At 58.5% G+C, this 24,413-nt stretch overlaps 1 protein-coding gene across 1 annotated transcript; it reads left to right on the forward strand.

The window, feature by feature from the left end:
• The first annotated feature begins 695 nt into the window (after positions 1-695).
• On the forward strand, positions 696-23,990 carry SEMA7A (semaphorin 7A (John Milton Hagen blood group)). Its single transcript, XM_027521249.1, has 14 exons — positions 696-945; positions 14,428-14,579; positions 15,416-15,457; positions 15,794-15,886; positions 16,102-16,186; positions 16,350-16,460; positions 17,169-17,308; positions 17,929-18,113; positions 18,998-19,106; positions 19,191-19,389; positions 21,969-22,096; positions 22,287-22,441; positions 22,633-22,694; positions 23,022-23,990. The coding sequence occupies exons 1-14, from the start codon at positions 774-776 to the stop codon at positions 23,381-23,383; spliced, it is 1,995 nt and encodes a 664-aa protein (XP_027377050.1). The 5' UTR covers positions 696-773; the 3' UTR covers positions 23,384-23,990.
• Positions 23,991-24,413: the final 423 nt, after the last annotated feature.

Below are 24,413 nucleotides of genomic sequence, written 5' to 3' on the forward strand. Positions count from 1 at the left end.
CCTGGGCATGCAAGATGCTTCCCTCTCTTTCTACTTGGGGAAGGGGGCTTCTTAATTATATCCCCCTCCACTCACATGGAAATGAGTTTGGATTTTCTGAGCATACACCAGCTGGCTGGGGGGGAGGCAGCCCAGAAGGCTGCTGGCTGGGGAAGGGAGGAGAGGGGAGGGGAGGGAGCCAGGCCAAGATGAAAATTCCGTGTTCTCACAGCAGAGCAAGGATGGGGCTCTGAGTGCTCCCCACAGATTATTGACCCTCTGCACAAAACCCTTGCTTAAGGAAAAGCTTCTTGCTTCTGTTTATAGGCTCAGAGGAGCTGTGTCCACACTGGCCAGCCCGTCCTCTAAGAACCACAGCTTTCAAGGTCCAAACACTTAGCTGACCATTAGTGAGGTTGTCTGAGCCCTCAGGAGAGGTCCTCCCTGACTTCTAGGCTAGGCCAATCCCTTTATGGTGTTGGGGGAGCGACTCTAAGGCCCAGAGAGGGGACAGAACCTGGAGCTCATCACAGAAGACCATAAGTCTGTCTTGCTCGCTGCCCACCCGGGTTCTGCCTGCAGGTGGAGTTACCCAGAAAGAGGTGGTGTAGGTTTCCCTGGGGCGTGGTGGGGAGGGGGGCACTTGCATCCCCCCCTTGGCTAGCCTAGAGACGAGGGGCGGGGGAGGGGCGGGGTGGGGTCAGGCGTTTGACTCCGCCTCCTCGCACTGGCTTCAGCTCTCGCTCGGGCGCTGGCTCAGTCTGGCTGCTCTCCGCCGTCGCTCCGCTCCGGGGATGACACCGCCTCCGTCCAGATGCACCGCCCTCGGCGCCCCGCGAGCCCGCGTTTCCAGCTCTCTGGCTCGGTCCAGGTTCCCGCTGTGGCTGCTGCTGCAGCTGGTCTGGACGGCCGCTGCCTCCCAAGGCCACTCGAAGAGCGGACCCCGCATCTCCGCTGTCTGGAAAGGTAGGTGGCGCCGCTTGAGCTGCGGGCGCGGGATCCAGTGCCGCGCGGGGCGGGTGCGGAGTGTGCGGCACCGGAGGGAGTGCGTGCGCGCGGCTCTGTGGGTCCCGGGCTGTCCCCGCCGGTAGCGTGTGGGTCCGGGTGAGTGTGTGAATGTGCGCGCGGCCACACCGGAGCTGGCTGTAACGCTGCGGCGAGCGAGCGGCGGGGGCCGGAGCCCAGCTAAGTCGCTCCAAGTCCGCCCGCAGCCGGGAGCTGCAGCGGCTGGGTGCAGGGGGACGAGAGGGCCCTCTTCTCGGCCCTAGGCACTTCCAGTCCTCCAGCGCCCGGGCCTCTGTGCGGGGGATCCTTTCTCCCGCCGGGCCCCCACCCGGCTCTATCTACCAGAGCTGCGGGCTCTAGCTGCGTGCGGGGGAGCCAGTGGGGCCGGCAAGGGGGTGCGGACCCTTTGCCGCCGCCGCTGCGCTCGGGCTGCGGGAACAAAGACCCCGCTGCCTGCCCCCGCCCCCCGCCCCGGCCCCAAGCGCGGGCCGGGTAAAGGAGTGGGCACCCTGTGGAGAGCCCGGACGAGGTGCGGTGCGGAGGCTTTGGGCACCCGGGCGCTGCCTCTGCAGTGCTGGGACCAGCCGCTCCCCCCTTGTCCGCACGTGGCAGTTGTCACAGGGCTCGGCGCCAGCGTGGGGGGCAGTGCCCGATGGGTGGGGCGCGGCCATTGGGACCCCCAGGTAGAGGATCTGGAGGAGGAGTGCAGCTTTTAGGCCCTCCTGGTTATGTGAACTTGGGGGACCGGAGTCTCCCCCAGTGGCGCCTCAGTTTAGACCACTGTACGTGGGTCGGAAAACCAGCTGGGTGGTTTGAGGGGTTTTCTGCCTCGAGGGGCTGAGCTCCCCTCCTCTGCAATGCACAAAAATGCTTCCCCACCCCCCTACCACTGGGCTCTGTCCCCATGTTCGGCGTCGGCGCGGCCCCCCTGCGGTGGTGGTGGACCGGCAGTGGGGGTTGGGGGGCTGGTAGATTTGGCCCCTCCGGGAGCTCTTTGATGCCTGAGGCGGTTTGCAGGGATTGCCAGAGCCTGAGCATTATCTGGGGCAGGTATTCTTAGCAGAGAGAGAGAGAAAAAAGAAAAACCCACTCCAAAAGCAAGTGGCCTGAACTGCTGCTGCAGTGGATGGAATGTGACTCGCCCAAGGTCACTGTGCATTGTGTGAGCTCACATTGCAGAAAGGGGGCTCTGATCTGGCAGGAACCAGAGCCTGTTCTGAGTTAGGAAGTGGAGAAAGATTTAGGCCGTTTCTTGGCCATGAAGTGGGTACTCTGGGGGCCAGCTCTGCTACCCAGACAAAGATATTCCTGGTGCAAGTGGAGTGGGGCATCTGGACCCCTGACTGTCCACTTAAGGTGGACACCAACATGCCCCTCAGTCATACCAGCTCCATCCTGGGCTCTCTCTTCCTTCTCAGCATCCTTGTCTTTCCTCAGTCTGCTTAGCTGTCTTGGACAGCACGGCATTTGTGCGCTTTGAAGGGGATGATGGCCACGTGTGAGTGTTCTAAAATCTCCCCCTGCCAGAGTGTTCTGAAATCTCCCCTTGTGCCAAACCCCTTGCCTTTGGTTCGCTTTTCCCCATCCCCCAGTCTTCCCAAGATATCCTTTCACACACATACTTAATGCACACCCACCTTTTAGCACTTAATGCTGCCTTCCCTTCTCGTGGGGCACTTAGTTCCCACCCTGAGGCTATTTAAAACTGATTTCTGTCCTCTTACCCACTTTCCAAAGTGCTCTCTCCGCTGCATGCAGTTCACTATTGTAGCCACAATGGCCATGCCCTCTTTTGGGTAATGCACTGTTGACCCCCAACTTGGGTCTGCCAGCCCCTCACCTTTCATGGCCAAGGGCAATCTGTGGTCTTCTTCGCTGGTGCCAGGCACCCCACAGGCCAGACAAACCCTGCCATCCACCTGTCCCCCAGGACCACCAGCTGGTAATGGTATGCCTAGCTGACAGCTGCCTCCTATTTCCCATGGAGTGACACATGGCAGTCGGACAGGAATGGGCTTGGGCAGGGCGAACCCAGGAGTAGGGTGAGAGGAGGACCCTCCCAGCCTTGCTGGAGGCCTAGGTCCCTGTATACCAGTGGGGTGAAGGAATGGGGACGGCGGCCTCCAGGAATGACTAGACCAAGGATAATGGTGGTTCTGGAGCTGCTTTTCTGTGAGGCCTAAACTGGGGTTTTAATTATAAGCCAGGACAAGTGTGAGGACTGGAATGAATATAGAGGGATCTTTCTCTGTCATTTATTTTCTGCCACTTGAACCCCTAAGTCCTAGGGGATGATTAGATAAGGGAGTTCTGGGAAGGTCCCGGCCAGCTCTTGTCAGGGGGGTTGATGCCTCTCCAGTCTGATAAAGGTTGGCCCAGAGCAGCTCTGGACAGAGCAAGGGATGTGCTAGTACTGACCTGCCAGTTGCCCTTGAGCTCTGTACTTGTCTCTGACCCTCAGAGCTTGTCAGGGCTCTGGAGTTTTTCCCCCTAGAGCTGTCACTGAGACAGGGGCCAGTCAAGGGTGTGACTTTGTGGACCTGACCTCCCTGCAGCAGGAGCTGGTGGGGAGTGGTTTGCAGGTGAAGGCAGGAGGTGGGCATGCTTGTGTACCCCTCTCCTATTCCATCCCTGGTTGAAGGAGATGGAGAAGACCCAGAAGACCCTGATCTCCAAGGTCAGAGGAGAGCCAGCTTGTCCACAGCAAGAAACAGAGCACAGTCTCCACTTATCCAGCTGGTTCTGCCATCTCCCTTGTCCAGTTAAAAAACAGGATGTTATTGTTGACTCGGCAGCTGCTGGGGGAGCCATTATGGGGCCACTCCCCAGGGTGGGGGGTTGTTGTCACCTCCTTTAGGGGATGAGGTCACAGCTGGGGCTCCCCAAGCATCACCATTTCCAGTGGAAATCCTTGCCCCCTTGGGGACTCAGATGTATTCATCACCTTCAAGGTGAACTCCCCTTGCAGAACAGGGCTGGGGTAGGGGGGACAAGTCCCAGGAGGAAGGGGAGTTTCTAAGCTGGGAGAAATGCTTGGTGATGTCACCGGGAGTTTCCTGCTAGCTCTGTGGTCCCCCTTTCTTGAATAATGAAGATTCTAAGAGTAGGCTGGGATGTAAGAGATCTGGCACTGGCCCAAGATGACCATGATGAGGGAGAAAGAGATGGGAAGTTGGAAGCCTGGTTTTGGACCCAGCTCTGATGATTTTCTGTGTGTCTCTGGGCAAGTGCTTGACTTTTTCTGAGCCTCAGTTTCCTCAAATTTCCAAAGCAGGTATTGTTTAGTCGCTAAATCATGTCTGACTCTTTAGCGACCCTGTGAGCTGTAACCCGCCAGGCTGCTCTGTCCGTGGGATTTCCCAAGCAAGAATACTGGAGTGGGTTGCCGTACCCTCCTCCAGGGGATCTTCCATGACTCAGGGATTGAACCTGCATCTCCTGCATTGCAGGTGGATTCTTTACCGCTGAGCCATCAGGGAAGCCCAAAACAGATGTAGGAAGGAGCTGGTGGTTCAGTGATAAAAGAATCCACCTGCAATGCAGGAGATGAAGGTTCAATCCCTGGGTCATGGAAGATCTCCTGGGGGAGGGCATGGCAACCCACCCAATACTCTTGGCTGGAAAATCCCATGGCAGAGAGCCTGGCGGGCTACAGTCCATAGAGTTGCAAAGAGTTGGATATGACTGAAGCGACTGAGCACATCCTTGTCAGAACACTAATCCCTTGCCTTTCTGGGGCAGGTGGAGGCTGTAGTGGTTTCTTCAAACCCAAGCAGTGAGGAGAAACCAAAACCTGGGAAGTCAGGGGAACTCCTTTAGTTTTCTGTTCTTTCCTATCATTTTCTCTCATAAGTTGATGGCTGATCAGCTGGAGGAAATGGCTCATTTGGTTTGTAACTCCTGGGGTGAGCATAGTAATTCAGTATTTTTGGCATTTATCATTTGCTGGGGCCAACCTTGTGCTGGTCCTGGGCCTAGGGAACCAGGGATGAGAAACTAGATGAGTGCATAGGCTTCTCTGTGTAGATGAGGAGACAAATAGGAAGTCAAGCTGCAGTTACAATGCAGCATGTCAGGGCCTGTCACAGAGGGCAGCTGTGGGGGTCAAGGAGGTACCTAATCCAGTCTGCACAATCAGAGAAGGCTTCCTGGAAGAGGTGATAGCTCAGGATGGTACGTGGAATAGGAGCCAGCTTGAGAGGGGAGGGACAGGAGGAAGTACCCAGGTATGACAGGATTTCAGACCCCAGAACTTGCAACTAGGATGAAGGAGAGGCAAGGAGCTGTGTGGAGGAACATTGAGTCAGCCTGGCCTAGGGGCTCCAGGAGGGTTTCTTGTAGGAGGGGGATGTCTGAGCTAGGCCACTTGGCCTTCCACAGCTAGCCCAGCAGTAGGAAGAAAGGACCATGGTGGGCAGAGAAGACCTCCCTGTGTCGTAGCTCCCTGATGGGAAGCTGGGGCAGGGTCCAGGGACCCCAGAGCTTTCCTGCTGGCTCCTGACCACAGGTGCTTTCCGGGTGAGGAGGCCCAGTCCTCAGCAGAGATGCTTCACAGGCTGAGGGGCTCGCCCAGAGTCAGCCAGGCCCTGCTGGTGTGGGAGGTGCAGATGGCCTTCCTCTGCCCAGCTTCCACTTCCAGGAACCTTCACCTCCTTCTCGGGGGTGGATCACTACCCAGGCTGGGCGCGTGGGAGAAGCAGAGAGAGCAGGACGCCCTTCTTTGAGGAAGGCTGGGTCAGGACCCCTGATGTGCAGGTGGGAAGCCGAGGCTCAGCCTCCGGGGTGGGACCCAGTGGCCCTCAAGGGGCAGTGGTAGAGTGGGTGGCCCCCGAGTTTTCAGCGCAGACCCCAGCTGACGTCCTATCCTCCACCCCCGGTGCCACTGCCGGGCAGTCTAGCTGTCACAAGGGGCTGACAGCACTTCCTCTGCTCTAGTTGACAGCTCTGGTTTCTCCTTTCTTGGTTTCCTTTTTTGGCCAGTCCTGGCTGCCCCGGAAGCCACCTCTCTCCAAGGGTGGGGGAGGAAGGGGGTCCTCCTGGAGCAGGGACTGTGGTCCCCAGATGTCAGAGGACTTGGGCTTCTCCCTTTCCTAGCCAGCCCAGGCTGTGAGGGACTGTTTCATCCATCCCTTTCTTGTTCCCGATGGTCAGTCAGCCTCCAAGCCCTTTATTGCACCCCAACCCCACCTTGGCCACAGATCTTCCCTCAGCATTCCCCACTCCCCATGCTCTCCTGCCTCAAGGCCATTGCCCTGCTGCTTGTTGCCCTGCTGGTCATTCCTCCAAGCTCCCAACTCAACCCCCTCCTTCTTTCTGTTGGTTCGATCTCACTTCCTCCAAGGAGCCTTCTTGGATGACTAACTCATGCAGCCTGATGTCAGAAAACAAACGTCAGAGGTCAACTGGGCTAACCACTCATTCCACAGATGGGGAAACTGAGGCCAGAGAAGCCAGGACTGGCCCAGCATCACCCAGTGAGATGGGCAGAGCCGGGACCAGGTCAGTGTCTTCCTCCCAAGACTGTCCTTGGCCTCAGCTCTTGGCCTCCTTCCACTTGTCTGTCTGTCTTCATGCTATGGCTCCCCAACCCCATTTCCAGTTCAGCTGGACCCAGACTCTCCCTGCCCCAGGGCTATCTGCTCCTGGGAGCCTTAGCAGCTTGACCTCCTCCCTTCAGGACCTTGGATTTGGGCCAGCTCCACGCACTCTTCTGGTCTTTTCCTCGGGGCAGCTGGGCCTCAGGTCCTGGGAGCAGGTTGATCTGTGTCACGGTATGGACTAATCGGGGTTTAACCATCACGGCAGCCGGGGATTAGGCTGAGGCTGCCGCATGTCCGCACCCCTTCTGTCAGTCAGGGGTGGGGCTCTAACCCAGCACCCCTGGGAGCAGCCTGCACGAAGGGGGGCAGCTAGTCCCCGCTCTGTGCCTAGGTCTGTGTTCCGTCTCTTTTCCGGTGAGGGCAGAGGAGAGGTTCTGGGTTTGTCCTTGGAGGGCCTGCTGGTACCTGGAGAGGTGGGCCTGCAGCCTGTGACTAGAGAGGGCACCTGGGGAGGTCAGGAGCCTGGTGCAGCCAAGGACTGGGGACAGGAAGTGAGAGCAGGAAGGGTCAGTGTGGGGTGGTGCAACCAGGGACGACTGCCTGGTGGAGGAGGAAGAGCCAGGCTAGACAGAGAAGCAGGGACGTGGAGTGGAGCAGAATGTGGCATAGATTGCTGCTTGTATCCTTGTCTTCTGGGCCCGGGGCTCTTTGCCAGCCTAGTGAGGGAGTAAGGTACCCTGTCGATGGCCCAGGAGCCTGTTCTAAGGTGTCTCCGAGTCTGACCTTGGGGTTTGGCCTACCCTAGTCCTGCTGCTTTTTAACGTCCTCAGCTGCCCACACTTGCCCGTCCTGACCTTGGATTGGCCCCGGGGACTGGGCTTCACCTTCAGGACCCCACAGTCCAGGTGAAATTCCACCAAACAGTGTGATCTGAGAGAAGATGGTGTGTGCCAGATGGTGTATAGCACAAGGTCAGAGGCAGGACGGAACTGTGAGGCCTGGAGCAGTCTGGGACACTTCCTGAAGCCAGCGGGCGGGAGAGGGGGATTGAGGCTAGATCTTCAAGCCCAGGTAAGACCGTGAGCACAGGGAGAAGGGGAAAGGCGGTCGGGAAGGGAGAGCACAAGCGAAGGGATAGAAGTGGGAGGCGGAGAGGAGCAGAGACGGGTGGGCCTTGACTGCCCAGCAGAGGAGTTGGGCCCTGCCGCAACAGGCAGTTGGGACCCGTGGTGGGTTCTTGAGTTGGGAGGTAGAAGCAGTGTTTTGTTTTGCTTTTTTAACCAGTGCAGTTTGGGCGGGAGCCTGGCTGGTTGGATGGTAAAGAAGGGTCTCTGAGCACACCCTCCCTTCGCTATAGCCTGCCCACACTGCACTGTGCTTCTATTCTGGGCAGAGATCATGGGATGCTTGTGTACTGGTCAGCATGCAGTGCGGCACACACGCCCAGGTCCCTAGTCCCTGCCTCCCTCAGGCCTGCACACCCACGCTCGCTTACACACACTCTCTTTAGGGCATCGTGGAGAGAGGTCAGGCATTCATCGGGCAAGTAGCCTCTGACCCTGTTCCACCCTCTCTGGTCCTCAGTCTCCTCATTTGTATGAGAGAGGCTGACCTAGAAGCTTCCAAGGGCTCACCTATGGAGCCCAGTGTTATAAACACAGATTTCAGACTCAGTCTGCCTGAGTGTCAGCCTCCACACCACCAGTGAGCTGGGTGATCTTGGGCAAGTTACTAAACTTCTCTGTGTCTGGCTGCCCTCATCTGTAGAACGTACAGGGCATAATAAAAGAAACTGCCTTCGAAGAGGGCAGTGATGATTGAATGAGTTAATACATCTGACACTCGAGTACTGCCCGGCACTTAGTAAATTTTGTGAAACAGTTAGGTGGGGGTATCATTGTTGTCTGTGTCATCTCCCCCTTTGGCATTTCTGATTGCTGATGAATGCAGCCCTGGCAGCCTGGCCCCTGCCAGCTCTCCCTAACTGCCCATGCTGGCTGGCTGCCCTTGCTCTCTGACCCCTCCCTCCTTCCCCTCTGGCCCAGGCTAAGGCTGAGCTAAGGAACCTTCTGTTTCTCAAGGCCCCCTGTCCTGCCTGCCTCCTCCCATTTGGGGTGGTTTAGCCATCCTTTGCCCTCTCCCTGATCCCTACTCTGGCCCTGGGCCCAAGGGCAGGCCCAGGGCCTCTGCCTATCCTCTCCTTTGAAAGAGCCACCACCTGACTTCAGCTTCACTCTGGGGCTTTTAGAACCTGTTGAGCTGAAGAACCGGTGGAATCCAGGCAGAATCTGGACAGGACGTGGCTTCCCGCCTTCCCTGGGCTTGGAGCCTCCTCCCCTGTCTGGCTGGGCCTCTGTGCTAGCCTTCCCTGAGCCCCCAAATCTATCTTGGTTCAGCCCTGCCCCCAGCACACACTCAGTGTATTCTCCACACTGCTCCTTACCTTCAAGTCTTTGCCCCAGCTGGTCTCTCCAGCAGGCCAAGCCTTCTGGTCCTTCAAGAACAGTGGTGCAGTGCAGAGAGCACACGGCCCTTGGTGGCGTGGAAGGCCCTTAGTTTTCCTGTCTGTAAAATGGGCATGCAGGTGCTCTCCTGCCTTCTTTGCAGGGTGATTGGGGGGATTTGGTGAGCTAGTTGGTGGAGGCAGATGAGGATGTGGTTTCATTGCTGCCTGCACCTTCAGAAAGCCGTCTCTGACTTATCCAGTACTCACAACCCCACGCTTTCCCCCAAATGCCCCCAAGCTTAACCCCAAGTGTTTTGTTCCAAGAGTCACTGCTGCTGCTGCTGCTGCTAAGTCACGGTGGGTCATAAAGCCTAGACCTTAGCGAGTACCAGCCCCTCCAATCCACTGAGGAGGAAGCCACACTCAGGAAGGCCCAGTCCCTGGTCAGGTCACGGCCACCCAGCCACCTGGCTGCCACAGGGAGCACAGAGAGAACCTGGGCTGAGTCCGTACGTGAGGTATGCTTCCCTGCCACCCACGGCTGACCTTGGTGGGTGGGAAGACCCTCCCCTGTGGCTCAGCACACAACTCACTGTTCCCATGGTTGATAAAGTGAGGCACCCCTCCCATGACCCTGAGTACCGCCTCAGGGGTGCCACCTGCCCCAGCACACCAACTCTGTGGCAGCTGTCTGGAGCCCTGCCTTGCCGAGTGTCGGCAGCACCCCAACAGCACAACCCTTCCTTAGCACAGGCCCATGCCATCCCATAAACTGGGCTTCTGGATACAAGGAGTGGCTTCCCGGGCCCTCTTCCCTGCCACTCTGCGAGAGGCAACGATGATGAGACATTTGTTCCTTTGCCCCTCACCTCTTTCAGTGGAAAGGTTTCTGTCATTCAGAGTCCTACCTGAAAGGATGGTGGGTGGGCGATCCCTCTAGTTACCAGGTCAGTGACTTTTCCCTTGGCCAGCAAGGGAATGTTGGGTAGAGAGCAGGAGATGACACAGGGCGGCCGAGAGAAGGGGATGGACGGCTTTTGAAGATCAGGATGCTCTCACGAAGTCCAGGCTGTGGTCCTGGGCTGGAGCAGGGCGATGAGCTCCGGAAACCTGAGCGGCTGCCTGGCCCTGCTCTGTCCCCCTTGTTCTGTGTCCTGGGCCAGTGGCACCGTCTCTCTGGCCCCCGGGCCCCTCAGCTCAGCCACTGTTCCCTTCCCTTCTCCTTGACCTGTGGGCTTCCACAGGATGGCGAGCCTGAGGGCTAATTCCTGGGCCCTGTGTGGGCCTTCCCTCTTCTTCCTCTGGCGAGGGTATGAGGTGGGTCTGGTGATCCAGGGTGGGGCCCGACTATGGGAGGAGGCTCCTGACAGCTGTGGTTGGGCCTCCAGTCGGAGGGTGGACTGGCTCCTGCCCTGTGCCCTGGCCTCCCTGGCTGCCTGCTGCAGGCACTCCCTGCTGGATACCGCATTCCTACCATTCTCGGAGCCCGCCCCATGCCTTCTCTCAAAGGGCTCCTTGAGGTTAGCATTCAAGGCCTGTCGGGTCAGTAGGTCAGCTTGGAAGGCTGTCCTTGTCCAGACCGACTGTGGGCCCTTCCCCTGTTGCTCCTCCCTTCGCAGATAATGCCACTGCCCCCCGTCCTAGCGACCACTCCCCCTCCCCTGAGCAGCCCTCTTTCACGGGCAGTGAGGATGTGGGGACGGTGAGGACCAGAGGGTGACAGCACCCAGGGCTGATGAGGAAGAATGATGCTCCAGCAGGCAGCCCCGCTTTAGGAAAACCCCCTCCACAGAAGGTCACACTTGTCCCAGACAGTCGGTTGCTGGTATTGTGCTGGGAGGGTGGGGGCCACCAGAGGGGTCAGGTCTGATTGGTTCCCACAGGATCTGAGCCCCAGGGATGGCCTGGCTGGGGGCCTGATGGGGGAGGGCTGCCCCCCTGACACCGGCCATCTTCTTGACCCTCATTTCTATCTGGTGCTGGGCCTAGTGAGGAAGGTGGGGGCTCAGGGGGCCACGGAGTCTAGCTGGGTACAGGGCAGCCTGAGTGTGCCCTTTCTTGGTCCAGAAGGAGCCAGGATTGGCAAAGAATCACATGGGGGTAGGGGGCTTGTGCCTGGCTTGCCTCTGGGGCCATGCCTATCCCGTGTGTCCCTAGCCCTCTCCCCTGCCTGAACCCCTGGTTATTCTGGGAGCTTTTAGCTACCACTTAGTCAGCCACTAATGCGTCAGGCTGGGGAGTGAGGGGGGAGACACGGTGCCAGACGGTGCTCCTTTTAGACTTCCAGGATACGAAGTGGGGAGGGGGGGCGTGGTGCTGGTCAGACAGGGCGACCTGGGGTGGGGGGGACGCTGGAGGAGAGGAGGCTCTTTGGATCCTGGCCCTGCTCATTGGAAAGAGAAGGCAGCCCCGGAGACTGAAGGGCGCGGGTTGGTGTAGCCTTGGTCCCCTGCCTTGCCCTTCCCCATCACCACACTGGGGGCTTCAGCCCCCCTTCCCCATTCTCCTCTCTTTAGTCTCTCTACCCACCACACAGCTTCCCCACCTTTGCTCAGGCTGTTTCCACTGCCTAGAATTCTCTTGCTGCCTGTTTCTGACCCATCTAGCATAGGTCTGTCTGCCTTCTCCATCCTTTTGGATTCCTAAGGAAGCAAGAAGACATATTAAGGGATGCAAAACTGAATCTCTTTAGGAGCAGGCCCCGGCCTTGCTCAACCCCTGCTGGAGTGGAGCCTTGAATGCCACCCCCTCCCCTCTTGGTGCCAAGGGGCCACAGATCCTGGCCTCCAAGACTTGGTGCTGCCTTCACTTCCAGGCAGCCCTCCTGCCCCTGAGCCCCCCAGCCCCCGCTCCTGTGACCTGAACAAAGCTTCCTTTCATGTATTCATCGAGCTGCTGCCGCTCAGACACTTCCCCTGCACAATCAGGCCCTTTGAGGGCCTCAGGCAGTGCGGGAGCCGGGCTGGGTAGGGAAAGAGCCAAGGCCTCGTCCTGGGGCCGAGCTGGTGCCATCTCCCCCATACACATCACCAGGCGCAGAGCTGGGAGGGGCAGGGGCCTCGGGGTCAAGGGAGGCAATGCTCCTGGGCTCCTGTTTCTTCCCTAAGATGAGGTAAGCAGTTCCTGCCTCCCTCTCACTCCCGACCCCGACAGCCACAGCCAGGATTTGAGTGCAGCGGGGCTCACGCTTGCAGATCTGTGCAGGGCTGTCCTGTCATGCTATACCCAGCAGCACCCCCATACACATCCAGCAGCCCCTCAGCCTCCATGCAGCCCTCACCCTCCCTGTGTGTTCTCAGCGATACCTTGTGAGCAGCCCGGGGTCTGTACCAGTTTTGCTTGAGCGCCATGGAGACTTGCTTTGGTGTGGCTGTTTCACACCTCCAACTGGGTTCCAGGGTAGGGCCGGGCCTCCCTGCAGAGCTTGCTCTCCAGGGCCAGGCCACGGCTCTCCCATCAGACTAGACCGCCCAGGCTGTTTCCCATCAGACTAGTCTCTTCCTCACTTGGATGGCCCTGTGACCCCAGACACAGGCTCCCTCGGGGCCCCTCCTGTGCCCCTTCCTCCATGACTAGGGCTGAGCATTGGCTGTGCAGACCCCTCCTCTGAGGCCGTGAGCTGAGGTGACTGTTTGGAGGTGGCCAGTGTGACCTGAGCCTGGGGCTCCTCCCTTTTGGCCTCTGGAAGGCCTCAGATCTCAGGTTCCAGTCCCGTGCCTTCAGGCCCAGACAGGTAGCTTTTTCTGGCCGCCTGGCCGTCTCGGGGAGTAGGTGGGGAGCCGGGGCTACAGACTGTCTCGATTCCGGGTTAGGCTGCAGGGCTGGTGGTGGCTGCTCAGGCTGCGGGAGAAAGGGGAGCCGGAGCCAGGGCGCTGAGTCAGGAAAACCTGGTGTCTCTCCCCAGCCCTCTAACACTCTAATTTTATCCCAGCTGCTGGGGAAGGGGAGCCTGCCAGCCCTGGGTGAGCCCTCACCAGGTGAACCCAAGGGCCATGAGCTCAGCGTTTCTCTGTGGCCCGCAGTGCTGGCGTCTTCGTGAACGTTCCTGTCTACCGACACTCAGTCTGAATGAGCCAGAATCTCCTGCCTCCAATGAGACCTTGAGCTAGAGTGTCCCTGAAGGCCCTTGGTTCTGGCCTCTGTACAGTGAGCTGGGCCACAGCTGAGGTGGAGTCTGAGAATAGCCCGCTTGACCCTGTGACCTGGCCATGCAAGAATGTATCTTAAGGAAAGGGAGTGAGAATGGAGAGGGTGGGCATTGCAGGGTGGATAGGGCGCTCTGTCCCTGCTGAATGCAGAATCAGGAGGAATGGCTCCAATGGCACCGAGAGGGACTGGGGGCAAAGTCAAGGACAGGGCAGTTCTTTTCTGTCTGGGCTGAGGGTGTCCTGCTTGGGTGTCACTGCCTGCTGCCCTTGAGTTTGCTGCAGCTGAATAAACAGTGATCAGGCTGAGGGCACGGGCTGGTCGGAGGTGGGATGATGCTAGTTATGGCTGATTGCTGGGGGCGCCACCACAGGCTGTCCCATTCCTGTAATTTAGCCCTGCAACCAGGACGACCTCAGCGATGTCACCGGAGATGAGACATCTTCTCCCCGGAGGCAGTGGCTGCAGAAGGTTTCTTTTTTGGGCAAAACTGTCCCAATCAGCCCTTCTACTTAAAGGCCCAGGCTATGCTCCGTGAAGGGCCCCCATCCCAGAGTTGCGGGGAAGTAGGGGCTGGTCATCCCCCTGGGAGTGAGCTGGCATCCTTGTGAAACCAGGCCAGGGCAGTCCAGGGCAGAGTCCAGCTTTGGGGCAGAAGCTCTGGTCCCTGGCCTGCTACTGCCCATGTGAGTTTGGGCTGCCCCTCTCTGGACCTTTGTATTTCCATCTCTAAAATGGGAGGAACTGGACATTAAGATTCCTTTCTGGCTCTTGATCCTTACTGACCTGCTCACTCAGGGGATAGGGTAGGTTGGAAAGGGTCAGAGAGGGCCTCCTGAAGGAGGGGAGAGGGTTCTGAGCAAAGTGATTCCTGCGAGCCTGAACTGTCCATGGGGTTCTTAGAGGCCTTACTACCTGAGGGAGGTGGAGGTGACTGCTTGCTCTGTCCTAGGCAGCAGAGAGCCTCAGAGCAGAGTTGGGGGACCTCCTTTCCAAGCCCAGCCCTCTTGGGAGCAGCAGAGTGTGTGTGTGGGGGGGTGGGGTGGGGGGGTCGGTTCTCCCCAGGGGTCCTTAAATTCTGTCCTGACTCTGAGGTCACACATATTGTAGGGTAGGGGCCTTGGCTTTGGGGTGAGGTCAGCTGGTTGCCAGCCCCTACCAGAGGGCTCCTCTCATTTCTTGCTCACAGCTCTGAGTCCAGTGTCTCCATAGCCAGCTCCAAGCCCTCGTAGCTCGGTGGACGCAGTGTGCGTGGAGGGCAGGCCGGGATCTTGCAGCCTCAACATTTTCTGCCTATTGTCTTTTCCTTAGGCCGTGCAGGGCAGGACCATGTGGACTTCGGCTCAACTGAGCCACACACGGTGCTTTTCCACGAGCCAGGCAGCTCCTCCGTGTGGGTGGGCGGACGCAACAGAATCTATGTCTTTGCCTTCTCCAAGGGCAGGAACGCCTCCGTGCGCACGGTGAGCCTGGACCCTCTCCTGCCCGCTTCTCTTTCTTCCTTCCCCATCTTCTTTTGATTGACTGATTGGTTGATTGTTTTGGCTGAGCTGGGTTTTCCTTGCTGCGTGCAGGGTTTCTCTCGTTGAGGCAAGTGGGAGCTGCTCTTTGTGGCGGAACGCGGGCTTCTCCTTGCAGCGGCTTCCCTTGTTTTGGAGCACGGGCTCTAGGGCATGGGCTTGGTAGTTGTGACACACGGGCACACAAAATTAGTTGCTCTGTGGCATGTGGGGTCTTCCCAGACCAGAGATCGAACCTGTGTCCCCTGCATTGGCCTGTGGATTCTTAACCGCTGAACCACCAGGAAGTCCCTTTCCCCATCTTATCTCCTCTCTGGCCTTGGTGAGAGGCCTCAGGGAATCCGGGGGAGCTGGCATGTCTTCCAGAACTGGTCAGCCCCCTATAAGCACATAAGTGCTTACCACCATAAGTGGTGTCTGGGGAAAGGCTCCGTGAAAGTGGTCCTAACTGGCCTGGGTGCTGGAGTGTTGTAGAGACAGGCATGGAACTAACAGGCCTGGCCAGGTGGGGAGCGCTGACTAGGGAGGCCTAGCAGGAAGCCGGCCTCCCAAACCCTGTGACCCTGTCTTGTGAGATTTCTGGGCTGGCCCGTGAGCTCTGGGCTTTGGCTCTGGGTATCAGGCTCAGTAGCCTGTGTGTTCTTGGGTAAATCACTCCCCTTCTTGAAGCCTTAATTGCTCATCTGTCAAACGAGCCCATCCTGAGAATGCATGGAAAGCAGTTGGGGGCATCTTGCCCCTGGCAGGTGGACTCACATCCCCCCTCCCTGTTCCCCCAGGTGAACATTGGCTCCACCAAGGGGTCCTGCCGGGACAAGCAGGTGAGTGTGGAAAAGGGAGTGCAGAGAGCAGGCTGGGCCCCTTGGAAAAGTCCCTAAGAGTCTGAGGAAGGAGGCCTGGCTGTGTCTTGGGAGCTGCAGTCCGGGAGGAGAGAGGCAGCCCTGTCCTAGGGTTCCTGGCCTGAGCAGGAGACACTCCTTCCCTAAACCTGTCCTCTGTTTTTAGGGGGGTGGGAGTCAACTGCACCCACTCGGGCTCTCCTTAGAGATACCTCCTGGGCTTAGATTTCTGAAGCCTTCTTTCCCAAGACTGAGGGTCCTAGTGCTAGGCCTGCCAGGGCCTCCGACCAACTTCTTGCCTTCTGCCTTTCCTGGCAGGACTGTGGGAACTACATCACACTCCTGGAGAAGCAGAACGAAGGGCTGCTGGCCTGTGGCACCAATGCTCGGCGCCCCAGCTGCTGGATCCTGGTGAGGAGGCCCCTCCCTGTGTGCCTGGTCAGCTCACCCTTGTCTGGGTGGGCTTCTGCCCCTCAAGGTGGGAGGAGGAGGGGGAGCGCTCTGAGGCTGGTCTCGTCTTGTACAGAGTTCCTGGGAGGATGGGGACCCTGGCTGAGCAGCTGGCACCCATGGGAGGCAATGACCATGGGACCACGTGGCATTCTGACCCTCTTGGTCTCCCTCAGGTGAACGACTCTGTGGAGTTTCTTGGGGAGAGGAAAGGTTATGCACCCTTCAGCCCGGATGAGAACTCCCTGGTTCTGTTTGATGGTAGGGCCATTTGACGGTAGGGCCGTGGCTGGAGCATGCGGGTGCCCTGAGGGCAGCTGTGCTGGGCTGGGGGAGGGTGGTCAGCTCTGTGCCTGGTCCAGGCCCCATGGAGGGGCTTCCAAGAGCTGCGTGCGCTTATCTGTGGCCCTCCCACTGTGCCCAGGGGACGAGGTGTACTCTACCATCAGGAAGCAGGAGTATAATGGGAAGATCCCTAGGTTCCGCCGCATCAAGGGTGAGATCGAGCTGTACACCAGTGACACCGTCATGCAGAGTGAGTCAGACTCCCACTGCGCTGGGCAGGCGGGCCGACGAGGGTGTGTGAACGCTCAGGGGTCCTCATGCTTCTCTCAGGGGTCCTCATGCTTCTCGGGAGGCTCCCTGAGGGCCACTCCCACTGCGCTGGGCGGGCCGACGAGGCTGTGTGAACGCTCAGGAGTCCTCATGTTTCTGGGGAGTCTCCCTGAGAGCCACTGGGGCCACAGGCCATCAGGAAAATGGGAGCTGGGTGCAGCCCTGAGACAAGAGAGCCAAGGAGGTGGGCCTGGCCAGGAGCAGGGGATAGCAGAGGTGAAGATGTGGGGGCAAAATGGGCCTGACACCCTCTGGAGACAAATCAGAGGAAGCCCCAGACCCAGTGCGGGGTCCCCGGGAGCCACAGCGTGTCCTTCTGCTGAGCTCATGTGGAGCCACACCCACTCCCTCTTCTGCCAATTAGGCAGAGGTGACATAGAGGGCCCCAGGGACTCCTCCCGGTCCCTAGGCATGAAGTCATTGCTCCTGGGCCAATGACATCTTTGTAGGAGAGGGCAAAACAGGTGAGGGGTGGGGGTGCAGAGTCTCGGCCCCCTTGGGGTGTTGGACCTGGCATTCTGAAGTTTATTCCTGCTGTGATTGGACGTGGGTTTGTTTATGCAGACTCGGAGGCTGGGTCCTCTGAGAGGCTCCCGGCCTCAAACCCGTTCATGTCTGTCCCTGGCAGACCCACAGTTCATCAAGGCCACCATCGTGCACCAAGACCAGGCCTATGATGACAAGATCTACTACTTCTTCCGAGAGGACAACCCTGACAAGAATCCCGAGGCCCCGCTCAACGTGTCCCGAGTGGCCCAGCTGTGCAGGGTGAGCCAGAGCAGGGTGGGCAAGCGAGTGTGTCTGTGCCTGAACAGGAGTGAGTGAGTGTGTGAGTCCCTGTGTGTGTGCAAGTGTGCGAGGGAGTCTGTGGGACTGTGGGAGGAAGAGGGTGTGCACAGGCGGGTCGGTGCATCTGTGAATGGGTAGTGGTGGTTGGGATCACGTGCATGTGTGAGGGTGTGCACAGGTGTGTATTCATGGAGAGTGTGTATGGGCATATGCATGGGAACAAGAGTGTGTTGACGTTGTGTGTGTCACCTGTGTGAAGATGCTGAGTTGTGTAGGACTGTGCCATGTGTGTGAGTGTGAATGTGTAAGAGTGGGCAGACGTGTGTCTGAGCTAGTGTGCTCGGTGGGGACCTGACCCCCGCACCCTGCAGGTCCCCACTGTGGGCCCTGTGCCCTGGGTCAGCCAGGCCCGCCACCTGGAGCCCGGCCTGAGTTGTGGGGCGGCCCAGCCTTGCCCCTTGGCAGGTCCTGGCCCCTTGCAGGGCCTCTTTTCCTCCTCAGAAGCCTGGGTGCTGGCCTTCCCGGCATCAGGTCCCCCGGGTGTATGGGGTAGTCCAGGCAGGTGCTGAGGGACCTCCCCCTCCTCTCCTCCCTTCCAGGGGGACCAGGGTGGTGAGAGTTCACTGTCAGTCTCCAAGTGGAACACCTTCCTGAAAGCCATGCTGGTGTGCAGTGACGCCACCACCAATAAGAACTTCAACCGGCTCCAGGACGTCTTCCTGCTCCCCGACCCTAACGGCCAGTGGAAGGACACTAGGGTCTACGGCGTCTTCTCCAACCCCTGGTAAGTGGCCTTGTCCTGGGGCTAGGCTGGTGAGTGTCCAGTGGGGGTCACAGCACTTGGGGCCTGCCAAGGGGATGGCTGATGTGGCAAGCGCAGGGATTCCAGGCTCAAGGGACGAGGCTGTTGCTGGGCCTGGGTTGGGCGGACGCAGCGCTCAGGGGGATGTGTATGCTGGTGCGTTTGTGAGTCTGTATAGATGGCTGTGTGCACACGTGCCGTATGCATGCTCATGGCTACTGGGCCTGTGTGTCCTCCAGCTGTGTACGCAGAGTGGCTGCTGGGCCCTGGGAAAAGGCTCCTGAGGCCTCTCAGGGTGCTGGGTGCTATCACACCTGCTCAGGCATTGCCTGTGCCTGATAATTCACACCTCTTAATCACTCTCATTGATTGAAAACAAGACAGGCCTAAGTGCAGGGTGTGTGTTGGGAGGGTGGGGGAAGGGTAGGGAAACCAAGACCCTGTTCTGGGGCTCCCGTGTGCATGGACCCAGCGGGCTGGGAGGAGGACGGGGTTCTGGCCTCTGTGGCCATTAGCATCCCAAGGATGCGCGTGTTGGGATTTCTCCTGCCCTGGGCTTGACCTCTGAACTCAGTGATTCCGTGACAGAATACAGGTTGTGGTTTTATATTGCAAAAGAGAGAAATTAGGCTGAACTTCCGTCCCTCCCTCTTTCTGTCCTGCCTCTCTCCTTCCTTCAGTGGTATTTGCTAACACTCAGGCACTGGCGTTGGCCTCCAGGAAAGTCCCTGCTGTCACAGAGCTCGAAGGCCAGGTGGCTTGGTCGCAAGGCTATAGTTATACTCCATCTGGTGCGGGGCTGGCCTGAGTGAGTGGAGGTGGGCGGTCCTGGGCCTCCCACTGAGGTGGTCTCTATGTCCCCCCAGGAACTACTCGGCTGTCTGCGTGTACTCCCTCGGTGACATTGACAAGGTCTTCTGCACTTCCTCACTCAAGGGCTACCACTCGAGCCTCCCCAACCCACGGCCTGGCAAGGTGAGCAGTGACACCCGCCATGGCCCAGGCCGCGACCCCATCTCCCAGCCACCCCACTGATCTGGACCTGTTCTCCTCGCCCAGTGCCTCCCAGACCGGCAGCCGATACCCACAGAGACCTTCCAGGTGGCCGACAGTCACCCTGAGGTGGTGCAGAGGGTGGAGCCCATGGGGCCTCTGAAGGCACCACTGTTCCACTCTAAGTACCACTACCAGAAAGTGGTTGTCCACCGCATGCACGCCAGCAATGGGGAGACCTTCCACGTGCTTTACCTAACCACAGGTAAGGGGCTACCCGGGACCCCCTCTCCAGTCTGCTTGGTTAAAATGAGTATAAAGAGTAATGTCATTAACATCTGGTTGGATAGTTATACCTGGAAGGGAGAACTGAGTGGCTAAGAGCTGTCAGGAGTTAATATGTGTAGCTGTGAAAGAGTCAATCAGTGAGGGCTTCCTGGAGGAGGTGGGGCAGAGGGAGGAGGGCATCGAAGGCTGGAAGGTACTCGGATTCAGAGGCAGAAATGTGGTGAGTGTGAGCAAAGCTGGGTGTAGCTTGGTCCAGCACCCTGACTCCTGAGGATGGTAGGAAGAGATGTGGAAAGTCAGGTGGGAGGGCCTGGTCCCAGGTGTCCTATGGGCCTCTGCTAGGCAGAGTGAGGAAATTGGCTCCTCTTGCTGTCTTTGAGATTATGCAAGTAAGAGGAACCATCTGCTGTGGGATGCAAAGCGTTTCGTGAGATGTGAGGAGGGGCCTGCTGACGGCAGCGCCTTTGCAGGGTCTTGCGGAGGACTGCTGGGCCACCTCCTCTTCCCTAGAGGGGCTCCCTCTGGGAGTGGGGTCTGGCTGGCCCCAGAAGCAGAATAGAACGTTCTGAAAGATGAGCCTGCATCCCAGAAGATCATTGGCCATAAAGAAAACAGCCCTGAGGTGGCTTTAGAGCAACTTCCTGGTCCCAGACTGTGGGCGAAGATGCCCTGGGAGCAATAGGCCTTCCTTGGGACTGGGTAGTGGTGCCATCAGAAAAGCAGTGTCTCCCGCAGTGCCTAACACCTCTGGGGTCATGTAGTCTAGGCCTCAGGCAGCCCCCTCAATTGCACATACCGCCCCATGTGACTTCCAGCTGTTGCTTCACCTTGGGGTTTTCTCAGGGTCATGGTGTTCTCATTGGTGTTTTGACTCTTAGGAGTCTTGGGGAGAGTAATTTCCTGTTCACAGGCTTGGCTTCTGAGTTGTGAGATCCACCACCCCTTGACTCCTCCATTCATCCTGGCTCCACCCACTGAGCCCTGTCCTTGCTCTGCTCTAGCAGCGGATGGCCTGACTATTGTGACCCGCCAGCAGGATAGAGCACTGGGGTGTAGGCGGGGTGACATTGTAAGACTGGGAGCAGGAGCCAGGACAAGGCAGGCTGGTCCTGGGCTGAGGCAGCTGTAGGCTCCCTTTCTGCAGACCTGGAAGCCGATGCACTTGAGTGATGAGGGCATTTGTCTCGGTTCTCCCTTAGGGCCATCAGAGAGATACCGTTTTGGAGTTTGCAGCATGAAGGCTTGGGGCTGGATGGGAGATAGGACTTTCTGAGCCTTCTGCAGAGAATGGGAGGCTCTTACAGCTGGAAGAAGCTATGGGAGGTTGTCACCGGGCTGTGGAGGAGGTGAAGGGCAGTGTGGGTGTGAAGGTAGTGCGTGGGCTGGAAGTCTTTCAGGCCAAGGGAGCCAGGGACCACATCCCAGAACCCGCAGAGGGGGGATCGTGGACACTTAGAGGTAATGTCCCCGGCAGGCAGTCATCTGATCATCTGACTGCTTTTTTGGGGCAAGTGATGCCCTGGGAAATTGGGAGGGAGGGAAAGGGAGGTAGGCTATTATAGAAACTGGGACAGCCGGGGAGGTAGGATTGGGAGGACTCAGGGGTCAGGATGCCCGTTAGTCCCCGACAGGAATGAATGGAGAGAGCTCTGGGCTCTGAGGCAGGCAGCCTAGTAGATGACCTTGGGATCCCCTATGTGGAACCTAAGGTCCTTTTCAAGTCTAAGATTTTAGAAAAATAAAAAAATCCCCTAAGACTGCATATGCAGTATGGAATCCTGGAATGGATCCTGAAACAGACAAAGGACATTAGCGGAAAAACCCGTGAAATCCCAATAAAGTCTGTAGTCGACTTAATCATAACAAACCAGTGTCAACTGCTCGGCTGTGACAAACCCCACAGTCATACAAGATGCTAACCTTCAGGGAGACTGGGCGAAGGGTATATGGGAACTCTGGACTGTCTTTGTGACTTTTCAGTACATCTGAAATTATTCCAAAATAAAAGGTTTATTTTAAAGAAAGCACATATGAAAAAGTCCAGGAAACAGAAGAGGTTGGAAGGGTCTGGTTCTGCCTGCTCTGGGTTCCAATCACCAGTTGCGTGACCTTGAGCAAGTTCCTTGGTCTTTGTGACCTCATTTCCCTTCCTTTGAAGTGGGGATGTTGATACCTGCCTCCCAGGGGAGTGGGGGGTTAAGTGAAGTACTGTAACTGATGCGTATAGCTGGAGGCTTGGCAGTGCTTGGGCACGTGGGGCTGCTGTTTCCCTTCTTCGTGCTCCGGCTTCCCCTTGCAGCCTTGGGGAGCCCAGAGGCTCCTGGGATGGCCTCCCTGGCCGTCTTGGAAACTTCCTGTGATATCTTTGGGCCCTTAAGACCCTCCCCAGTCATGCTGTCCTCTCCCCACCCCACCCCAGTCCTCTGACTCTCACCTGAGCCTTGACTTAAATAGCTCTGCCCACCTGTGTCTTTCCTGGTCAGCTCAGCCCAGGGGGAGGCTGCCTGGCTCTGCGGTGGGGCTCCCGCCTGCTGACCCTCTGGTCTTCACCCACAGACAAGGGCACCATCCACAAGGTGCTGGAGCCGGGGGAGCGGGAGCACGGCCTTGTCTTCAACATCCTGGAGATCCAGCCCTTCCGCCGCGCGGCTGCTATCCAGGCCATGTCACTGGACGCTGACCGGGTGAGCCTCCCCACCCTCAACCCGCCCTGTGGGGCCAATGTGACCTGAGGACAGAGCCCTTCTGTGTGTGACTCGCATGTCCTTTTCAGGGTCTCTGGGCCCCTGGGCCTGCCAGGCAGCTGGACCTCAGCCTGGGGGCTTAGAACTCAGTTGGGGTCCCTGACCTGAGTGGTCATTTTTTTCCTTCCAGAGGAAACTGTATGTGAACTCCCAGTGGGAGGTGAGCCAGGTACCCCTGGACCTGTGTGAACTCTACACTGGGGGCTGTCATGGCTGCCTCATGGCCCGCGACCCCTACTGCGGCTGGTACCAGGACCGCTGTGTCTCCATCTACAGCTCCCAAGAGTATGTTGGCTGGGCCCCCTGCTCCTAGGAGAAAGTGGACACAGCAGTGGTGCTTGATGGGCGGCGTCCCTTCTGGCCAGACCCTCCTCCGGGTGGGCACCACTGCTGTTACTGGTCGGGGGTGAGAACAGGGAAGGGGCTGAGCCTGTGGCCTCCTGTTTTCTTAGCCTCTCTCTTCCTTCCAACTCCAGGCCAGTGCTGCAGTCCATCAGTCCAGTCGACCCCCACAAGGGGTGCCCCAACCCGAAGCCAGGTACCTATCTGGCCCAGCTCAGAGGCTGCAGTCCAACGCGGGTGGTACATTCATGCCCCAATTGCCCTGTCCGAGGGAGGCCAGGTCTGGTCCTGGGGGCTCCAGACAGATGGGGCAGGACAGTCCTGTGGAAGGAGCCCCCTTGGTGTGGGGGTTCTACAAGGAGTCGGGTGAGGGAGGCAGGGGAGAGTAAGGAGGAGAAGGGGGGCTAGTTTCCCCGTGTTCATTTAGAAGCCTTGGCCTTGTAGCCCTATCAGTGTGGGAGGACACAGCCTGTCCTGGGAGCCCTCAGCCGCTCCTCACGGCTCCCTCCCCCTCGCTCCCCAGAGCAGGCCCCGCTGCAGAAGGTTTCCCTGGCCCAGAACTCCCGCTACTACCTGAGCTGCCCCATGGAGTCTCGCCATGCCACCTACTCCTGGCGCCACGAGAACAGTGTGGAGCAGAGCTGTGAGCCCGGCCACCAGAGCCCCAACTGCATCCTGTTCATCGAGAACCTCACGGACCTCCATTATGGCCACTACTACTGCGAGGCCCAGGAGGACTCCTACCTCCGCGAAGCTCAGCACTGGGAGCTGCTGCGCGAGGACAGCGCCATGACCTCACAACTGCTGGGCCACGCCTGCACCCTGGCCACCAGCCTCTGGCTGGGTGTCCTGCCCACGCTCATTCTTGGCCTGCTGGTCCATTAGAGCCTCACGGGGCCGGGTGTGCTGCAGGCTTCTGCAGCCCTGAGGCACTAGAAAAGTCTCACACCCAGAACTGGCTGGGCCCAGGAGCTCCTTGTCCACCACTTCTTCCCAGGGGGACTGCGTAAACCTGACGGGGGACACCGGGCCTGCAGATGGCCAGCCGCAGGCGGCTGTTGGGCCCCCGTGGGGCGAGGGTGTTGAGGGCCACAGAATGCAGGCTGTGACTCTAAAGCTGGGGCCTTGATGACCCAAGACTATCTTTTGGAGATTATTTTTCAAAAACTCCTCCTCAAACTGATGAAATGCAGTGATGCTCTTGGCCTAAGAACCTGTGGGCCAGAGAGTGGGGTTTAAAAAGATGAATGGGGGTCCCCATCTCTGGACCTTAGGGCTGAGGCCCGAGTCCTTCTGGACTTGCTAGACCCAGATCGCCCCCTCGTTCTCCCTCCTGCAAGTACTCGGGGAGGCTAGTGTTCCTGCAGGCCCAGGGCTGCCCTCTGTGACCTCCTCGCCAGACCTGGGTCTCTCTAGGCAGCTGCGTTGCATGTTTATTGAAGGATGTTTGCTTTCCGGACGGGAGGACGGAAAAAGCTCTATTTTTATGTTAGGCTTCTTTCATGTATAGCTACTTCTGACTGCATCCGTATGAAATACCAAAACTACATGCGGGGTAGGGTGGGGAGGGAGGGGCTGGGGGAGGGAGGGGTCATGGGGGGTGGTGGGGGGGCCTCGGTCTACGGCTCCTGGGAATGGGATGAGAGTCCAGGGATGGGCATGGGTTTGAAGAGAGAAGCATGAGCTGGCTCTGCCCTGGGAGCCCAGTCTGAAGGGGACATTCGTCCATGCCCCCGGTCGGGGTGGTTGCGGGAGTGGGTGGGATGAGGGAGACGGGGGAGAATGAAGGAGAAAACTGAGCCCTAGGTTCACCGTGTTCATTTCAAAGGAGGAGCCAGGTCCTCAGGGGGAGGTTTCTAGGACTCTGCCCTTGGCATTGGGGGTTGGGGGGCGGGGGGGTCCCCTCCCCTCCCCT

This window comes from Bos indicus x Bos taurus, chromosome 21, assembly GCF_003369695.1.
Source record: "Bos indicus x Bos taurus breed Angus x Brahman F1 hybrid chromosome 21, Bos_hybrid_MaternalHap_v2.0, whole genome shotgun sequence".
NCBI lineage: Eukaryota > Metazoa > Chordata > Mammalia > Artiodactyla > Bovidae > Bos > Bos indicus x Bos taurus.